The sequence below is a fragment of the Saccopteryx leptura genome, chromosome 11 (assembly GCF_036850995.1).
Source record: "Saccopteryx leptura isolate mSacLep1 chromosome 11, mSacLep1_pri_phased_curated, whole genome shotgun sequence".
In the NCBI taxonomy this organism is placed as follows: Eukaryota; Metazoa; Chordata; class Mammalia; order Chiroptera; family Emballonuridae; genus Saccopteryx; species Saccopteryx leptura.
Window position 1 is genome coordinate 6014028 of NC_089513.1, and position 20620 is coordinate 6034647.

Sequence of the window (20620 nt, forward strand, 5' to 3'; positions counted from 1 at the left end):
CTGACCACTAATAAAAGAGGTGCCCCTTCCAGAAGTGCGGTGGGTGGCCAGATAAATGGCCTCAGGGGGCCGCATGCGGCCTGCGGGCCGTAGTTTGGGGATGCCTGGTCTAAGGGAAACCACACGGCCCTCATTGGAAAGATTCTGTTGTGGAGACGCTTGGAGGCGGGGGGCAAACACCTAGACTAAATCCTCCCAGTGGAAGTCTTGTGGGAGGTGTCCATGTCTTCACAGCTAGGACATGACACCCACGACCTTCCCAGCCCCAGCCATTAGTCCTCCTAGGTCGGCATGCTGTCTGCCTCTGGGCATCTCAGCGGCAGTGTAAAGAAATGAGGAATGGAAACGGCAGGAATGGGTTCCTCATCACACTGGCCTGGTCCAGCGCTTCAGCAAAGGCTGGGGAAGGTGGGCTCGGGTTACCGAGTAGGGACTAGAATCGTCCCGATGTTCAGACAAGGCAGGGACAGCAGAGGAAGCAGGACATATCACAGAAAGCAGAAACAGTGCCGTGGAGGGACAGACCTGTGTCTGTGTGGGCAATCTAAGTACAAGGAAGACTGTCACCAGCCCAGGTCCCTTAGGAGCTAGAGGTTGTCACCAACCTGGGTCCCCTGGGAGCCTGCCGTCCGAGGCAAGCGTGTGAGTGGATTCACAGTGACGTGGTTCACTGAGGTGTGTTCAACAGAGGAGAGCTCTGGTAATGTTTTGATTAATGACTTCCTGGAGGATGAAGCTCTTTTTTTTTATACAGACAGCTCTATTAGAAGAAGAAACCTCAAGCCAACATCCCTCCATAAATCATGCAAGAAACGGCTGCCGACAAAACAGCAACAGCCCAGGCGCGCTGTCTTTGGTTGGATGCCGATAAATAGGGCTCGTCCTTAGCAAAGCGGGGACAGCTGACCTTTCTCTCCAGCCACAGGTGTTCCCGCCCCCCGTGGCTGGGCCTGTGACCTGCCTTGATTGTAGTTGCTTCTGAACCCCAGGGCACGGTACCGTCTTCATCTCTTAGCTCAGTTGGCTTCCGATGGCTTGGGAATGAAGGGGTGCTGCAAGTTATTATCAATTAATGTCCCCCCTTTTCAGTAATTCACCCACAGCCCTGACCCCCTCCTCCCAGGAGGGAGAGTGTCAGTGAGAAGCGGGTGTCGGTGCCGCGGAGGACCGTGGATGACGTCATGGCCCCTCCCCTTTCCTCCAGGGCCACCCCGTGTGCCGCAGGCATCTGCTCTGTCCCTCCCTCCTCTCTGCACTCCCACCACGTTTCACCTGCCTTTCCTGTCTCTTCCTGGGGACACACACACAGCCAAGGAAGCACTTAGTGCCTGTATGTATTTGAGTTAGCAGCAGCTTGGGCTATGGCCCTCCTTATTTCTTTCCTAGCTGCTACCAGAAAGCGGTGACTGAGCGTCCCTCTTTCCTTTTTCAGGGCCCCTTTGCAATTCTGTATGAATTCGAGGGCCAGCATTTCCACTTCTGCAAAAAAGAAAAAAAGAAAGTAAGAGAGAGAGAGAAGGGAGGGAGAGAGGGCCGCTGGCATTTTGGTGAGGGTTGCCTTGAAGCTGTATGTTGCTTTTTCTCTTGCAGTTTAGATGCCTCTTATTTCTTCTTTCCCTCGCCTAATTTCTCTGGCCCGAACGCCCAGTGCATTGTGAACAGTGGCGGTGCAGGTGGGCCTTCTGGTCTTGTTCTGGATCTCAGGATCTCAGGGGGACGTGTTCACCATGCAAACGTGGTGGGCTGTGGGTTTTCCATAGAGGCCATTCCCTGGAGGCAATTTAAGTTCCCTGTGCGTCAGCATTCTCACCGCCCATTTTCTCCCTTGTTTTCCGACAGATCCATTTCTTGACCTTCGCTCATATCTCTGGAAGGACTCAGTTTGGCCCTCAGTCCCAGCTTCAGACAGGCGGCCTCCGTAGCGAGCTGTGGCTCCTGCGAGGCCCTTTAACCGGCGTGGAGGAAACAGATGCCTCCTTGGCTCCCCTCTGTGTTGTCTCTGTTGGGCTTGTTCTTCTCTCCCATTCCTCCTCCTAGAAGTTTTTGTTACGAAATGCCCTCTGTTGAACAGCCAGCAGGCGTGGGCTCTGTTTTCCCGACTGGACCTGGACTGGGACCCATGGGGTTAAGGACACCCATCATTGTTCTATCTCTGTGTGACAACAGATAAGTTCCCAGCGGTCAGGTCACCTGCCTGCACATCTTCCTAGAACAAACCGCCTGCCCGTCTTGCTCTGATCATGGTGACGGTGTCCTCGGTCTGACATCCCTTTGTGCTTCTTTGCAATCCAGTCTTCATGCTGCAGCCAGAGAGGGTGCACCAGACTTGTTTGTGATATGGAACGTAAATAGTTTTCTTTCCTTTGACTGTCCCATTCAGTCCACCCCTGCCCCCACACAGGTCCGAGTTGTCAGTGTGGTGGCTTGGATTTGTCGTCATCTCCCTGGGGTGTGGGAGAAGGAGGGGTTCCAGAATCAGGGTTCTGTTAGGAGTGAGGGAAGGGAAGCAGATGAGACTCAGTTGTCTCTCTAAGAACTGAAATCAGATCGCGTCACCCCAAAGCCTCCCACAGTGGAGACACCTTCTACTCACTCTCACAATTACGTCAGAAAGCTTGTCAGGGCAAACATTATCTCGGTGCACCTATCTGTGCAGTCGATCTCCTGTCATCTTCTGTCCCCATCTCGCCTCAATGGCTGCAGCTACCACCACTTTGAGAAAGTTCCTGCAGAGCTCTGCATATGCCATAGACACACGTCTCAGGAGCCGTTCCTGGTGCCGAGCGACAGGTGTCACAGGATGCCTTGGTCCCTGATGGCCGAGTTTGAAGTCCTCTATGCATATCATTCAAGACACTTTCAATCCAACTCGATGTTATTTTTGTCACTTCCCCACCACTAGACTGGACACCATTTCCTGATCGTGTCCCACGTTGTCACACCATCAGCTCTCGCTCCCACTTTCCTACTGGGGAAGTCTCACTCAGGTTGGATAAACAAGGCACCTTGCCCAAAGTTCCCTCTTTGGGATGCTGTAAACCTCAATCAGATCACTTGTAGAAAAACTCAAGTCTTATTGTAATACACTGCTTCTTTTATGTGCCTGTCCCAATGCATTATGCATGATTTGAGGGCGGGGACCATGGCTGTCTCATGCTGGTGGTTCCAGTGTCTAAGCAGGGTAGTTGGCACAACACAATAAAGTTTTCAGCAAATCATGTTCTTGAATCACATACAAAGCAGAAACAGTGGCTATGTCATGTGATGACCACAAAGGTGTCATAAGCACACATGATGTCATCAACGTGGAAGTTTCTGGAACATAACAGAATGCTATGTGAATTTAAACCAGCACCATGTCTTATTGCAGGTACATGGTATACTTCTGTTCCGATTATCATTGCGTTGTTGGTTTCATGCTTGATCTAATGTTTCTTGAAAGAGTCGCCACATTAGATGCTCATGTTAAATAGTGAACATCTACTGATACCTGTCGGAGTGAATCACATAGGAGGTGCTGCGCTGACATTGGCCAACATTGTCTTGCGTGGTGCCTGTCCCCCTTATTCCCAGTTTTTACCCACCTTTTATTTTGACCCTCTCAACCAGGGCCAAGTGCATTTGTACCATCCTTTTTGTTATGGAGGCAATCCTGTATTTTTATGCTGACGTAGGAATGTCTCTAAGACGATCCTAAGAAAGTGAACTGTTATTTTATAAGAGGTGGAAGGGAGCCACGATGAACCTAAGACATCAGTCGCATTTGGACGTTGTACCATAGTTACAGAGGATGTAACGGTCGGGGACACTGGTCGAAGGGTCATGGACTGTATTATCTTGGTCAATTTCTGTGACGCTTTGTCCACCAAAGCCAATGCCTGAGGTCAGCACAGGAAGGCCCTGCCCAGCAAGGCTGCCAGATTCCCAGCCACAGGCTCCACCCCTGCCCTTAAGTCCTCAGTAGAGACTTCTGGGTTCTGGGCTTCTCCATCAAAAGGGAAACACCGCCCACCCCTCCCTGTCCTCACGTTCCTGCTGTGTGTATCGCGTAATCACCACCTCTAACTCACTAAGCTTCTTCTCTGTTTCCTTTGCTGTCTCCTCCTGCTAGAGTGTAAGTCCCATGGTGGCAAGAATTATTATTTTTTGGTAACTTAATTTATGGTCATGTCCTCGTTGCCTGGAGCTTGGCACTGAGAGCACACTGCGTGAATGAATGAATGAATCTTTGTAGAAAATGAAAGCTTGAAAGTAAAGCCATTTCCCCGAGAGAGAAGCAGGGCACGTCTGCCCGTCCTTGTGCGAGAGTGAACCTGACTTTGAAGCTAAGACCTTTTTCCTGTGTTCAGGCTTCAGAGAAAGAAGACGCCACAGATACTATCTGAGAGGAAGGAAGCAGTGCATCGTGCTGGGCCCTCGGCAGCATTCTTATAAAAATTGTCTTTTTCATAGACCGGCCTCCCCTGCGCTTTCCAGAGATGGACTGTTTTCTTTTCCTCTTGGCCATTCTTCATGTGTACAAAGGTAAAGATGATGTCTTCATTTAAAAAAAAACCCAACTTGCTCTTTTTTTCAGTTTTCTAGTGTGACACGTTCAGAAAGGACAATGTTCTTTAGTTGGCTGAGATAATGTTTCACTCATTCAGAAAAGTTGCAAGTGCCTCTTTCCCGCAGTGGAAGCCCTTTTAGACGAAGGAAGGACCTGTTAGCCTCCATCATGGTCTCTATTTACAATCTTGCGGGGTCTTAGAAAGCTGAGCGTGGGGCTTAAGGTATCCGTTTGATGTGTCAATCATGAAGTCTCATTGAACTAATGTGATGTATATTTCAGCTCTAGGCACACAGATGTTTTGGGACACAACTGTGAAACTGGCCAAGACGATGACTCTCGAATGCATGTATCCATCCTTGGGCAACTTAACCCAGATGGAGTGGTTCAAGATCGGCCCAGTGGGGAAAGAGACCATGGCCATTTTTAACCCGGATCATGGTGGGGTTGTAAGGAAGCCCTATGAGGATAGGGTTCACTTGCTAAATTCCACCCTGGCTCTCAACGATGTGGTGCTGGCCTTCTACAATGCCTCGGAGGCTGACATTGGCTTCTATTCCTGCCTTCTTGATATTTTTCCACACGGATCTTGGGAAAAGGTGATCCAGGTGGTTCCACCAGGTAAGTGCCAATTTTATTTGCTTTTTTTACCCACTGGCAACATGAGATTCTATGGAACCCAAGTGGGAGCTCTGCAATGCTTTTTCATATTTTACCATCTCTTTTCCAACTTTGTTCCTTGGTTCCATGAATATTGTTTTAAAAGAATGAATCTCTTGAGTTAATTGTGTTTTTCTTAATGCGCCATCAGTTTTGAGGAGAAGAGGCATGTCACAGGGGTGAATGTGATGGGAGAAAGTGCAGGTCTTACACTGCCCTAAGGATGAGTTGCCCCTGCATGGGAGGGATGCAGCCGGCCTTTGGCTTCAGGAACAAAGCCCTCTGTTAGTGCTTCATCTCAGCAACACTCACACCTCCTGCTGCAGCACCAAACCTAGATATATCCAGAATCCTGGGGCAGGGTTCAAGCACTGGCTTCGTTTTTAGCCTCATCCAAGTTTCCCTGGAGAGGAGCCTTCAGAAAGTGCAAGCTGTCATTTCAGAAAGAATCCGATGGTATCTGGCAGGGTGTTTTCTGTGTCTACCAGTGATTGCTGTTGGGTGTTAGTCCTTCTTGTCATAGTCCCATGGCTTGGGTAGGGTACACTGGGAAATACCGGAGCTTTATAGCATTCACTTTCTGTATAACCTTATGTTAGCTGCCTGGTTTCTCTGAATCTTAGGCTCCTGAATAGTAGGTTGTGTTCATAAGACCATTCTCTTTGTCGAATGGTTTAGGGATCATAGAGTTCAAGGATTTAGCCTTGGTAAACAAGGAGTGGTGGGTATTATTGTTATTATCATCATTATTATTTTCTATGTTTTTGATACAAAAGGGCTAGGGATGAACTTTTTCAGGTTCAGCAAGTATGTGCTTCTTGTCTGGTGTCTCTCAAACTATATTCCCAGTGGGCATCTGGCAGAGAGGGCTGTGTGTGAGAGCTGAGATGGTGCTTTCTTTTGAAAGGCACCATGTTATTTATAAGAGAATAATCTACAATATGGTATACACAATAGCCAATGCCAGGAGGTAAGACTGATGTCCATGTGTTAGTTTTCTCCTCTTTAGGTGTGTAGCTAAGCTCAAAAAAAATAATTGTGTGTCTACAGCAAGGCTGAGTGTCAATTAGCCAAATCTCGTTGGCTAAGTACTCATGTATTAAAGGCACCATTTTGCCACTCAAGTCTCCATGTGCTGTTGTGCTCAGTCACCTGTTGAATGCATTGTCAAGTTTTTAGTGTCTGGCACATGCAAGTGAAGGAGAGACTTTGCAAGAGTCTCATAAGTAGAGGGAGCCTTGTACAGGTGTCCTGAGCCCCCAGGGCCAGAGCAAGAGGGACTTCCTTCCCTGCCTCCTACAGGGAGCCTGTGCAGGGAGGGGGGGGTCACAGGTCAGGCATTCCATTTCTGTCAAAGCACAACCCACGAAAACAGGTGGGGCAGTGGTGACCAGGGACAGGAAGGTGGGGCCCACGGGGAGGCATGGCTAAGGGGCCCACTCCCTCCCCGCACCAGCAAAAGGGCTCAACATATGATATGTTTGGGTCCCAGGTAAAGTTTTATAAGGCCGGTTCTATATTAAAAAAGAATTTGAAGCCCACTGGGGCAGCGGAATGTGAAAGAAGAGCCCGGAAAGCTTTAGGACGGCTCCATCTTGCTGTGCCTCGTAGAGCCTGAGCCACCGTCGCAGTCACAGCGTGATTCTCAGAGGGAAACATGGGATGAGCCTTGTGTTCCACCACCTGGAAGATAAAACTCGTAGTCGCAGCCCTACAGGTAGGGAAGAGTTTAAGGGCAGGCCAACCGATAGGACGTCGTGGCTCGGTGCCCTTAGCCACTGCTTGGAGGGTGAGGTTGTAGGGCGGTGCACCGCTGTACCTTTGGTGCTGGTGATATCCAGGGTGCTGCAGAGAAACGGGCTCAATAAGATGTGTATGTACGCAGGAAGGACTTTGTTGTAAGGAATTGGCTCGTGCAATTATGGAGAATGGTGTATCCAAAGGTTTTCTCTCTCTCTCTCTCTCTCTCTCTCTCTCTCTCTCTCTCACATGCACACACACACAAACACATACACACAAACACGGGCCAACTGGGTTCTGTAAAATGTTACAGTCCAGGAGTTTTTCTATTTAAGAAAGAAAAAAGATACTAAGTCGTACCTAAAAAAAAAGTCAACTGATGAAACATTTTAAAACCATTTTAAAAGCTTAGACACCTCTCCTCTTAATGAAATAAAATAGTATCTAGAGAGGGCAGGCAGATGACAAAGAGCGTTTTAAGACCCACGAAGAGCCAGGCTGTGGTACTGCCCTTCTGGGGGTGGGGTGTGGAGGGGGAAGGGGAATGAACGGGAACCCGAGCCTGGCTTGTGCTCTCGACGGCTTTCAATTCGCTGAGGCCGGGAGCAAGCCAGAGTGTACATATCAGCACCACGCTCTGGGGGAAGCTCTGTACCAGAGTCAGGAAGAGGGAAATAAAGAATGTACTCCCACAGCAAGGCAATAGTGGGTTTACATACAGAATTAAAATCAGAACCTGGCTGGCTGAGGAAGGGTGACTGACATACAAGCACAGGGACACGGCTGGGTGTGACCAGGGTCGTGTCTTCCATCTGCTCAGCTCAGTGACCAGGCCCCTCTGCTCCCCATATGCCTGGGAGGCCCAGAGAAGAACTTGGACTTCAGACTTGGTCCAAGACGCACTCAGGCAGTCCCGAGCAGGGGTGGCATGGGCGGCAATCTCTGTAGGTGGCCATGGTGTTTACTGACCCACACCCTCCCTCCCCTTCTTGGTGAGGATGTTTTTATGACCCAGATGGCCCTAGGGTCAGGGACCTCTGGCTCAGTTATGGGAGAATGAGCTCCAGCCAGAGCTTGCAAACGTCCCCTCAGGCTCTTAAAGATGTTCTCAGGTAACTGGAGACAATAGGGCCCTTGGGTTTTCCTCTGCCCACTCTCAGCAACCAGACAATTCACACCTCTTGACCGCAGCTGCGTTCTCCCAGGGCTCTCGGGGACAGCCTGGGCAGGATCTGGGCCCGTTTCCTCTTCAGGGTGGGTGCTGGCGGCCTGTGGGTGCTGGGGGGGTGGGCAGTGCGGCTGCAGGGGCGACAGCGCACCCAGTAGCTGGAACAGCACAGCCCACACGCTGGAGGCCTCGCCAGGAGCCTCCAGGCCGCATTCTCACCCCTCACCGGAGGTCTCCCACGAGATGTACTGGGTGGTGAACAGTCTCAAGGGAAGTGCCAGGTGCCCCCTCAGCTGAATGGTTCAATTACACTTGTGGGGTACAGGGAAGCAATGTCACCTGTGGGGATAATTCCGCATTGATCCCTGAAGGACCAACTTGATAGTCTTTACAGTTCTTACCGGTTTCAAAATCGGAAACGCCCTCAGAGACCTTTCCGAACAAGAGGAAAAGCCACCTGCTAGCAGTCTCCACTCCACATAAACCCTAACAAATCAGAAACCACGGCCCAGCAGCACAGCTGTGCATCTCATGACAGATGCCAGCAGCCCTGGCCCAGGACCGTGGGCTCGGGGAGGACGCGGACAGGGGTCCAGGCCCTGGGCGGCCAGGGCCCTGCCTCTCCCTCCCTTCTTCACTCACTTATTTTTCTCTTTGCTCATTTTGTTTCAAACTTTCGAAATCCAGCATTGGTGTTTTAGAACATTCACGCATGTAATTGAACTCTCAATGAATACTGTGATTTGTCAATGGGCAAATTGCTGTTATGATACCTGAAGGTCACTGACACCTGCCCCCTAAACCACAGGGAGGTCTCAGCGGGGAAGCGCTGACCTCTGCAGCTCTCTGCCTTTGACGAGGGGCATTCTGAATAAGAATCCAGACCTGGAAGGTAGGGGGGTGATGCTTCCCTAGAAAATCACCAGCCTCAGCCCCTAACTGATACATAGGAAGGGTGGCAGCTCCGGACGTGATCAAGCGGAATGGGACAACCTGTCACGAGTACCTTCCTGGAAGGACACAGTGTATTCCTGGGTGATAACATTTATGTGAAAAACGTAGTTTGAAGTATTTTTTGGTATAGACTTATTTCCTTAAATAGTTTAATTATTTATACCGAACTTCATTCTAAAAAATAAGTAGGAGAGATTGTTTCCCCCCTAAATATATTCTTTCCATGGAGTGTTGGTTGAAACGTCCTATCACTTTTCAACCTATTTCATAGTTGTTCACTAAGATACCTTGGGCATTCAACCCACTGGTTTGTTATTTCCCCATGCCGGAGAGGTTAGTGTCATTTGCAAGGTTTTGCCATCGTAATTTATTAGCTAATGACATGCAGATATATTAAGTGTAGTACATCCGCGTTCATAGAAGAGTTATTCATAATAGCCAAAAGGTGGAAGCAACCCGGGTTTTCATCAGGGGATGAGTGGATAAACAAAATGTTGTGTATACACGCAATAGATTATAATTCAGTCTTAAAAAGGAAGAGAATTCTGACACATGCTGCAACATGGATGAACCTTGAGGACATTATTCGAAGAGACATAAGCCAGTCACAACCAGACAGATACTGCACGCTTCTCTCACAGGAGGTGCTGAGGGTGCTCAGATTCGCAGGAACAGAAAGTGGAATGGCAGTTGGCGGGGTAGGGGTGGGGTAACAGGAGCAGTCTGATGGGTGTAGAGTTTCCGTTTTGTGAGATGAAAGGGGTTTTGGAGATCAGTTGCACAATCATGTGGATGTGGCTCAGGCTAACTGAACTGGAAATGGTTTAGACAGCAAGCTTATGTTACGTAGATTTTATCACAATTAAACATTTTTTTACATATAGATTTGATGTTGAGTTTAATTGCAGGATTAATCGATGGGAGATGTCAATGGTAACAATGATCTATTTAGAGAAATTCTGGCTCTCTGTTGTTCTGCTCTTTGTCTTCCTAACAGTAAGAACAAAGATGGATTTCTTCTCATTGGTTCTGTGACATTTGGAAAGTCCCTTCATTTTTTTTTTTTTTTTTTTTTTTTTGAGCTTCTGTTTATTCATCTATAGAGTGGGAATAACAGTATGCACCTTACGGGCAGGACTGAGCATTAATGAGCGGACGTGTGTACCTCGCCCATGGCGGGCGCTCAGTGCATGGCCGTCCCATTGAGTTCCCTCTTCATGTTCCCTAAGGAGTCAGATATTCTTGTCTCTGCTGGGGATCCATGCCCCAAAGGGGGCCTTTGGAGCACTGAGGGTCATCTTTCTCCATTGTTCAGCTTGGGGGCGGAGGGGTGTCTGACCACTGAAGGAGGAGTTGGAGTTGGCCAAGGAAGGAGGAAGGTAGGCGAGGCCATAGAAAAGAATGAAATCTTTTGGGGACAGTGTGGATGGACCTAGAGGGGATGATGCTAAATAGAAACAGACTCAATAGATACAGAGAACAGACTGACAGCTGTCAGAGGGCGGGGGTTGTGGGGAGCTGGGTGAAAAGGGTGGAAAGGAAGAAGGCTTAAGCAAAGGGAAAAACACAAAACTCATAGACACAGATGGCAATATGGTGATTACAGGAGGGACAGGGGCGTGGGGAGGTAGAGGAGGGCACAGGGGATAAATCGTGACAGAAGGTGACTTGACTTTGAAGGGTGAACACGTAATGCCATATACAGATGAGGTATTATAAAATTGTACACCTGAAACCGGCATTATTTTGTTAACCAATGTCATCCCAATACATTCAATAAAATGTTTTTAAAAAGGGAATAAGAAGATTAAGTGCTGATAAATGTAAGGAGCCCACCAGTTTCATCTTTCTGTCTGCTCTGTTAGCATAATATTTTCTCCTGGTCTTGTGGCAGCGGCTCAAAGGTCTAAGGACCCCGCCCCCCAGGGTCCACCTTGTAAAAGGTGACGTTTCTGCAGCACTTGTCGGTTTGGACGCGGTGTCTGTGTCTGCTGTCCTTTGTAAGCATTGCTGCATTTGTCTTCTAGGAACATGACTTTATTATTAGTAGTACTATTTTTGCAGTCCCAGGGCACAATACTCCATAGATTTTTATCGACTAACCTCTTTCTGCCACGAGTGACTTCCACCACGCTGGTCACTTTTCCGCAAAGTTCCCACTCATCTACTTAATTATTTCTAGGCCTCCAGGATTCATGGAGATGAGGTTACAGATCTCCAAGGAGGGGGAAGAGAGGCTTCACCAGCGAATGGCCCGTGAAAAGGCCAGAGCGGATGGAGCGGGGAGGGATAAATGAGGACTTTTTTCTCAGCTGCTGCTCATCAAACTGTCTCCGGACTGCCGGCCATCCCTCGCCAGGCTCGTCGTCCGGACCCTGCTGCTCAGGGCCGAGCTGCACTTGCCCCCAACGCCTCCAGCCCCCCACAGATCTCACCACCCAGACCGCCTGGGTGTAGAGGTGCATGGACTGTGGGGGGCCTGGGCACGTGCGCAGCGCTGTGCGAGCTGGGGTGGCTTAGGTCTCCGCTTCCTGACTTGACGGTATTAGGTGGAGACGTGAGTCCAAGCTGCTATGGAAACCTGGCATCTCTAACGCAGGCCCCGGGTCCTCTAGCATGAACCATTCCTTCTGCCCGGGTCTGTGTTTGCTGTAAAACATTGATAGACACTCAGCCAACACTTCAGGCCTTTCCTCTCGACGGGGAAACTGTTTCTTACCCCTGACTGGGGGAAGGATAATATTTGTTTTTCTTATGAGAATCGATGTCAATTTTTGTGATATAGTTGCCGTGCCTTCAGTGCTGTTGTTACAAATGCCTGTTTTTCCAGGTTTGTGAACATGTTGGTGCGCCGTTTGGTAATTGATAACTGGTCATTGATTGTGGGCGATTTCTTATTTTTGAGGTAAGTGGTAACACGGGGGAATAGAAAGAGTGAGGATGCTTAGTACTCCCTGATGTGTAATTGTCCAAAGACAGAAACAGGATCTCGTTTTTTTATTTCTGCGTGCATGCACGTGCGCGCTCGCGCGCGCACACACACACACACACACACACACACACACACACAGACACATGCATACACATACCACCCAAACCAAACCAAAGGATCTGGAGGAAAGAATTGTATTCTATGGTATCATGGAGGCATATTATGTCAAACAGCATTGCATAATGTAAGCCATTATAATATTTTAATTCTTAACTTTGATTTATAGTTACTTAGACTGACTAATGAGTGGACAGGTTACATAAGGTCATATTTATTCACAGAATAATTGGCCAAAATAGCCACATGAAGAAGAATTGCATGCCGAAGTTGTTTTCTTTTGAAGAATTATGAGTACTAGCTGTGTAGAGAGAGGAACACAGAGGACGGATCTTTCACGAAAGTGGAAAAGGAAAAGCATCAAGGCTTTTCAAGCAATGTAGAAAGGAAGACAGGAGTGCATTAGTGCGACAGTGATTATATAAACTCCAAGGAGTGTTCTTTTATCTTGTAGCCAAGTAGATGGTAGAAGGCAACAGGGTATGTTTTCTACAGAACACTCTTGTGTCTGGAAATTCGTGAGACAAAGTGAAGGTAAAAAGAGACCACAGGGCTACCATGCATCACAGTGATGGAGGGAGAGAAGTCAGTTCGTTTGCAAATGCTTTCAAAGATAAGCCAAGCAGTTCGTGTTACCTTTGGTTCTTACAATTCCCGTGTTGCGTTTGAATGTAAGTGGACAGAGGGAAAACAAAATATAAGTGAAGGTAAGGGGATATAGTTCATGTTCCTGAAGGTAACTAATTGACTCCTTTTTTTTTGAAAGAACTTAATTTTTTAACTCCTTGCGCAGGGTCGGGTCCTGTTCAGGAAACTCATCTTGTAACTGGTATTTAGGCATTAGAATGAGAAGCAGTGTTGCCAAACCTAACAAAGGTATCCCTAATATCTTGTCCTGGGCTGTTCTGCAAAAAAAAAAAAGAAGAAGAAGAAGAAGAAGAAGAAGAATATACGCTCTGCAGACTGTCATCTATTTCACACAGAGACAATACCACTTCATCTTTCCAGCATTTATTTTGTCTTAAAACTTGAATAATCTTCTTGTCTTCTGTTCTTTCAAAAAGTGGAGTTGTCTGCTTCCTTTGGCTGCCAGATAATGCTTGAAAGGTTGTTTCTCTGCCTTCCAGATGATCTTTTAGATAGTTTGGTGAAAATGAAATCTTTTGTCTGTCATAAAACTCCCTGGTTCAAGGCTTCATTCACAGTGTTTTAGATCTTTTTAGCCGTATAAAAGATGGATGTTTTTCTCCTATGTTTGAAAAAAAAAACCCACCACCACCAAAAAACAAAAACTCAAACCAAACTCCCTACCAGCTTTTCTGAAATGTTGGGACTGCCCCAGGCCCTCCCGCAGCCCTCCTCGCCTTGAGCGTGAGGGACAGGTGGGGGCCGCCGCCAGCTGCGGGCTTCACCTTGAGAAACTCAGCGCGACTTTCCCTGCGGTAACACCCAACACGCGTCCACCACAGCGGAGGAAGCCTCTGGCGTCGCAGAGTAGGCTGTTGAAGGTCCCAATCTCTTCCCATGTTTGGCATTTCTCTCCCTCTCCCTCCTTTCTCTCGTGGGTGTCAGAGCCTCCCGCAGCGACGTAGGCTCTCAGATGCTCCTTCGTTGTTCGTTTCCAGGCTTTGATGTTCCTGCACCCACACCACGTGCAACTAGCGGCTCCACTCCCAGGAGCCTCACGGTCCTGCCCCAAACAGCCACGCCCCACACTAAGCACGGGTGGCCGGCCCACGTGCCAGCCCTCTCTACCCACCTGCATGTCCGCTGGCTCCCCGTTCATGCCTGGGTGGCCTTCGGCATCCTTGCCTTGTCTGTGGCTTTGCTCCAAGTCCAGCCTAGACTTCGCCTCTCTGCCTGGGGTAAGGCTCCTCTCACATGGCTCCCGCCCTCAGGGCTCACATCACCTCCTGTATTGTAGTGAGCAGCTTTAACCCTTGAGTAGTTTTATTCATGCTCGCTGACCCCCGGGAGTCAGTTCTTTTTTCAAAAAATGAAGTGAGTTCCAGTTCCAGTTTTATTAACTTAAAATCATGTTTGTTTGATAATGAATTTATGGAAACAAGGAAAACATACATTTGCCTTTTTTAATGTTGCCTTACACATTTTTAAAATAAGTCAATCGTCCTCTGGATGGTCAGGAGGCACGAGGACATACATGAACGTTCGTACTACTCAAAGGGTTAAGCGTGTGACTTCCTTACTAGTTTACAAGCCCCATGAGGCTAGGGACTATGTCTGTCTTATTTTTCACTGTATTTGCATCTCTAATCTCTTCTTCAGTCTCTTACCAACTATTTTAAAATTGTATTAATGATTAAAGCAAGTGACTCTTTTGTAAGCCACTCAGGGTGGGCATAGGTCTTTCCTACATTTATAGCCCATAAATATCACCTCACAAATCCTTTTACACTAGACTCTTTAAAAGAATTTTTTTCCATTGATTTGAGAGACAAAGAGAAAAGCATCAACTTGTTTCATTTAGTTGTTCCATTTAGTTACACACTCATTGATTGCTCCTCCTACTTGTCCTGACCGGGGATTGAACCTGTGACCTCTCATGCATTGGGTTGATGCTTTACCCACTGAGCCACTCTGTCAGGACTTTACAGAGACTCTTTTTTTTTTAAATAAACAATAGAGAACAATTTTAATGTCAGTAGTTTCTTTGAAAAATACTGTCTTAATGATTTTTTTAAAAATTTTTTATTAATTTTAATGGGATGACATCCATAAATCAGGGTACATATGTTCAAAGAAAACATATCTAGGTTATCTTGTCATTCAATTATGTTGCATACCCATCACCCAAAGTCAGATTGTCCTCCGTCGCCCTCTATCTAGTTTTCTTTGTGCCCCCCTCCCCCTCCCCCTTCCCCTTCCCCTTCCCCTCTCTCCCTCCCCACCCCCCGTAACCACCACACTCTTGTCCGTGTCCCTTAGTCTCGTTTTTATGTCCCACCTATGTATGGAATCATGCAGTTCTTGGTTTTTTTCTGATTTACTTATTTCACTCTGTATAATGTTATCAAGATCCAACCATTTTGTTGTAAATGATCTGATGTCATCATTTCTTATGGCTGAGTAGTATTCCATAGTGTATATGTGCCACATCTTCTTTATCCAGTCATCTATTGATGGGCTTTTTGGTTGTTTCCATGTCTTGGCAACTGTGAACAATGCTGCAATGAACATGGGGCTACAAGTGTCTTTACGTATCAATGTTTCTGAGTTTTTGGGGGATATACCCAGTAGAGGGATTGCTGGGTCATAAGGTAGTTCTATTTGCAGTTTTTTGTGGAACCACCATACTTTCTTCCATAATGGTTGTACTACTTTACATTCCGACCAACAGTGAATGAGAGTTCCTTTTTCTCCACAGCCTCTCCAACACTTGCTATTACCTGTCTTGTTGATAATAGCTTATCTAACAGGTGTGAGGTGGTAGCTCATTGTAGTTTTGAATTGCATTTCTCTAATAACTAATGAAGATGAGCATCTTTTCATATATCTGTTGGCCATTTGTATTTCTTCCTGAGAGAAGTGTTTGTTCATGTCCTCTTCCCATTTTTTATTGGATTGTTTGTTGTTGAGTTTTATGAGTTCTTTATATATTTTGGATATTAGGCCCTTATCTGAGCTGTTGTTTGAAAAAATCATTTCCCATTTAGTTGGCTGTCTGTTTATTTTGTTGTCAGTTTCTCTTGCTGAGCAAAAACTTCTTAGTCTAATGTGGTCCCATTTATTTATCTTTGCCTTCACTTCTCTTGCTGTTAGAGTCAAATTCATAAAATGCTCTTTAAAACCAAAGTCCATGAGTTTAGTACCTATGTTGTCTTCTATGTACTTTATTGTTTCAGGTCTTATATTTAGGTCTTTGATCCATTTTGAATTAATTTTAGTACAAGGGGACAAACTGTAGTCGAGTTTCATTGTTTTGCATGTGGATTTCCAGTTTTCCCAGCACCATTTGTTGAAGAGACTTTCTTTTTTCCATTGTGTGTTGTTGGCCCCTTTATCGAAAATTATTTGAACATATATATGTGGTTTTATTTCTGGACTTTCTACTCTGTTCCATTGGTCTGAGTGTCTATTTTTCTGCCAATACCATGCTGTTTTGATTGTCATGGCTCTATAATATAGTTTGAAGTCAAGTATTGTAATGCCCCCAGCTTTATTCTTTTTCCTTAGGATTGTTTTGGCTATTCCGGGTTTTTTATAGTTCCATATAAATCTGATGATTTTTTGTTCCATTTCTTTAAAAAATGTCATTGGAATTTTGATGGGAATTGCATTAAATTTGTGTATTGCTTTGGGTAATATGGCCATTTTGATTATATTTATGCTTCCTATTGAAGAACAAGGAATATTCTTCCATCTCATTGTATCTTTTTCAATTTCCCTTAACAGTGCTTTGTAGTTTTCATTATATAGGTCCTTTACATTCTTTGTTATGTTTATTCCTAGGTATTTTTTGTTGTTGTTGTTGCAATCATGAAGGGGATTTTTTTTTTAGTTTGTTTTCTCATGTTTCATTGTTGGCATATAGAAAGGCTATGAACTTTTGTATATTAATTTTGTATCCTGCGACCTTACTGTATTGGTTTATTGTTTCTAGTAATCTTTTTGTAGAGTCTTTGGGGTTTTCGATGTATAGGATCATATCATCTGCAAAAAGTGATACCTTTACTTCTTCTTTTCCGATATGAATGCCTTTTATTTTTTTGTCTTGTCTGATTGCTCTGGCTAGAACCTCTAGCACCACATTAAATAAGAGTGGAGAGAGTGGACAACCCTGTCTTGTTCCTGATTTAAGGGGGAAAGCCTTCAGCTTAGTGCCATTTAATATGATGTTAGCTGATGGTTTATCATATATGGCCTTTATCATGTTGAGATATTTTCCTTCTATACCCATTCTGTTGAGAGTCTTAAACATAAAATTGTGTTGTATTTTATCAAAAGCCTTTTCTGCGTCTATTGATAAGATCATGTGGTTTTCGTTATTTCTTTTGTTGATATGGTGTATTACGTTAACCGTTTTACGTATGTTGAACCATCCTTGAGATTCTGGGATGAATCCCACTTGATCGTGATGTATTATTTTTTAAATATGTTGTTGTATTTGATTTGCTAGTATTTTGTTTAGTATTTTAGCATCTGTATTCATTAGAGATATTGGTCTGTAGATTTCTTTTTTTGTGCTGTCCTTGCCTGGTTTTGGTATGAGGGTTATGTTGGCCTCATAAAATGTTTTTGGAAGTATTGCTTCTTCTTCAATTTTTTGGAAGACTTTGAGTATAATAGGAACCAAGTCTTCTTTGAATGTTTGATAAAATTCGCTGGTATAACCGTCAGGGCCTGGACTTTTATATTTGGGGAGGTTTTTAATGGTTTTTTCTATTTCTTCTCTACTAATAGGTCTGTTTAGGCTTTCTATTTCTTCTTGACTCAGTCTAGGAAGGCTGTATTGTTCTAGGAATTTATCCATTTCTTCTAGGTTGTTTAATTTAGTGGCATAAAGTTTTTCATAGTATTCTACAATAATTCTTTGTATATCTACGGTGTCCGTGGTGATTTCTCCTGTTTCATTTTGGATTTTGTTTATATGAATTCTTTCTCTTTTTGCCTTGGTAAGTCTTGCCAAGGGTTTGTCAATTTTGTTGATCTTTTCAAAGAACCAGCTCCTTGTTCTATTAATTTTTTCTATAGTTTTTCTGTTCTCTATTTCATTTATTTCTGCTCTGGTTTTTATTATCTCCTTTCTTCACCTGGTTTTGGGTTGTCTTTGTTCTTCTTTTTCTAGTTCCTTAAGGTGTGAAGTTAAGTGGTTCACTTGGGCTCTCTCTTGTTTGTTCATATATGCCTGAAGTGATATGAACTTCCCTCTTATCACTGCTTTTGCTGCATCCCATAGATTCTGATATGTCGTAGTCATTTTCATTTGTTTGTATATATCTTTTGATCTCTGCACTTATTTCTTCTTTGACCCATTCATTTTTTAAAAGTATTTTGTTTAGTTTCCACATTTTTGTTGTTTTTTTCCCCTCTTTTTTGCAGTTGAATTCTAGTTTCAAGGCTTTATGATCAGAAAATATGCTTGGTACAATTTTGATTTTTCTGAATTTGCTAATGTTATTTTTGTGGCCCAACATATGGTCAATTCTTGAGAATGATCCATGTACACTAGAGAAAAATGTATACTCTGTCACTTTGGGATGAAATGTCCCGTAGATGTGTATCATATCCAGGTGCTCTAGTGTTTTGTTTAAGGCCAATATATCCTTATTGATTCTCTGTTTGGATGAACGATCTAGAGCCATCAGTGGTGTATTGAGGTCTCCAAGTATGATTATATTTTTGTCAGTTTTTGTTTTTAGGTCAATAAGTAGCTATTTTATATATTGGTGCTCCTTGGTTTGGTGCATATATATTAAGAATTATTATGTCTTCTTGATTCAGTGTCCCCTTAATCATTATGAAATGACCATTTATGTCTCTGAGTACTTTTGCTGTCTTGTAGTCAGCATTATAAGATATGAGTATTGCTGCACCTGCTTTTTTTTGGATGTTATTTGCTTGGAGTACTGTTTTCCAGCCTTTCACTTTGAATTTGTTTTTATCCTTGTTGCTTAGATGTGTTTCTTTTTTTTTTTTTTTTTTTAATTTTGAGAAGGTCCTGAGAGGAGCCTTCTTTTTCTTTTTCTTTTTTAAATTTTTATTTATTTATTTATTTTAGAGGAGAGAGAGAGAGAGATTGAGAGAGAGAAGGGGGGAGGAGCAGGAAGCTTCAACTCCCATATATGCCTTGACCGGGCAAGCCCAGGGTTTTGAACCGGCAACCTCAGCATTCCAGGTCAACGCTTTATCCACTGCGCCACCACAGGTCAGGCTAGATGTGTTTCTTGTAGGCAGCATACAGTTGGATTTTCTTTTTTTTTTTTTTTTTAATCCATTCTGCTACTCTTTGTCTTTTTATTGGTGAGTTTAATCGTTTACATTTAGTGTAATTATTGACACTTGTGTGTTCCCTATTGCCACTTCATAAATTGCTTTCTGTTAGTTTTGTATCTTGTTTGATTCTTCCCTTGTGTTTTTCTATCTTTTGTTTTTGTTTGGTTGTATTCCATACTTCTTTCCTCTGTTGCTACCTTTTTAAGTCATGTGCTTCTGTGGTGGTTTTTTCAAGGGTAGTTACTATTAAGTAATGAAAAGGGTACCTACCATGTTCATTGGAGTACACTATCTTATGAGTGCTTCTGCACTGCATTTTACTTTGCTACTGTTAATCTCCATCCTCTCCCACTTTATTTGTCTTTGTTGTCACAGTTTAAATTTGGTTTTATTGTGTTCTTGGTGGAGCTTTTACTTGTGGTTTTGTTTTGTTTTGTTCTTTGTATCTGGTTGGAAAACCCCCTTTAGTATTTCCTGGAGTGGGGATTTTCTGATGATAATAAATTCCCTCATCTTTTCTGTATCTGTGAATGTTTTTATTTCTCCTTCATATTTGAAGGATAGCTTTGATGGGTATAGCATTCGTGACTGAAAGTTCCTCTCTTTCAGGACTTTAAATATTGGGGTCCACTCTCTTCTAGTTTGTAGAGTTTCTGCTGAGAAATCTGATGATAATCTAATAGGACTTCCTTTATATGTTGTATTCTTCTTTTCCCTGGCTGCCTTGAGAATTTTTTCTTTGTCATTAGTTTGTGCCAATTTCATTATAATGTCCCTTAGAGTAGGTTTGTTGGGGTTAGGAAAACTCCAAGTTCTGTTTGCTTCTTGAATTAGAGGCTTTAGTTCTTTCCACAGCCTTGGGAAGTTCTCATTTATTATTTGTTTGAATATGTTCTCCATTCCATTTTCTCTCTTTTCTCCCTCTGATATACATATTATTCTTATGTTAGCCTTTTTGATGGAGTCAGACAATTCCTGCAGGAAAATTCTCATTTTTAAAATTTTTTGAGTCTCTTTCTTCTCTCTGTTGTGCCTCAAGTTTCTTGTCTTCTATTTCACTAATCCTACCTTCTATCTGGCCTGTTCTATTAGCTAAGCTTGTTACTTCGTTTTTCAGCTCATGAATTGAGTTTTTCATCTCTGTTTGATTTGTTTTTATAGCTTCAACTTCCTTGGTAATATATTCTTTGTGTTCATTGAGTTGTTTTCTGAGCTCCCTAAATTGCCTTTCTGTGTTTTCTTGTATATCTCTGAGAATTTTTATGATTTCTATTTTAAATTCTCTGTCATTTAGCTCCAAGGTTTCCAATATATTAAATTTTTTTCTCCATAGATTTTTCCTCATCTATCTGTGCTACATCTCTTTCTTTTGTATCCATGATATTTGATTTCCTTTTCCTTAATGGCATCTGAGGGTGGTTTTGTTGATAACACTAATGAGAATTAATAAAGAATAAAAAGTAAAAAAAAATTGAAAAAAAAATTTATTATTTCCCTTTTTTTTCTTCCTCGCCTCTCCTCTCCTCCTTGAGAAAAAATCGTGATG

General features: G+C 44.1%; 1 protein-coding gene across 4 annotated transcripts in view; it reads left to right on the forward strand.

Moving 5' to 3' along the window:
- The window catches only part of CD226 (CD226 molecule), a 67999-nt gene that overhangs the window by 4853 nt on the left and 42526 nt on the right, over positions 1-20620 (forward strand). For 3 of the 4 annotated variants that reach the window (XM_066353300.1, XM_066353299.1, XM_066353302.1), the window contains exons 2-3: positions 4350-4524; positions 4832-5170. In XM_066353300.1, the coding sequence (XP_066209397.1) occupies positions 4479-4524; positions 4832-5170 (385 nt within the window). In that variant the 5' untranslated portion in view covers positions 4350-4478. The remainder of the gene's footprint in view (positions 1-4349; positions 4525-4831; positions 5171-20620) is intronic. The other variant, XM_066353301.1, reaches the window with a different exon arrangement.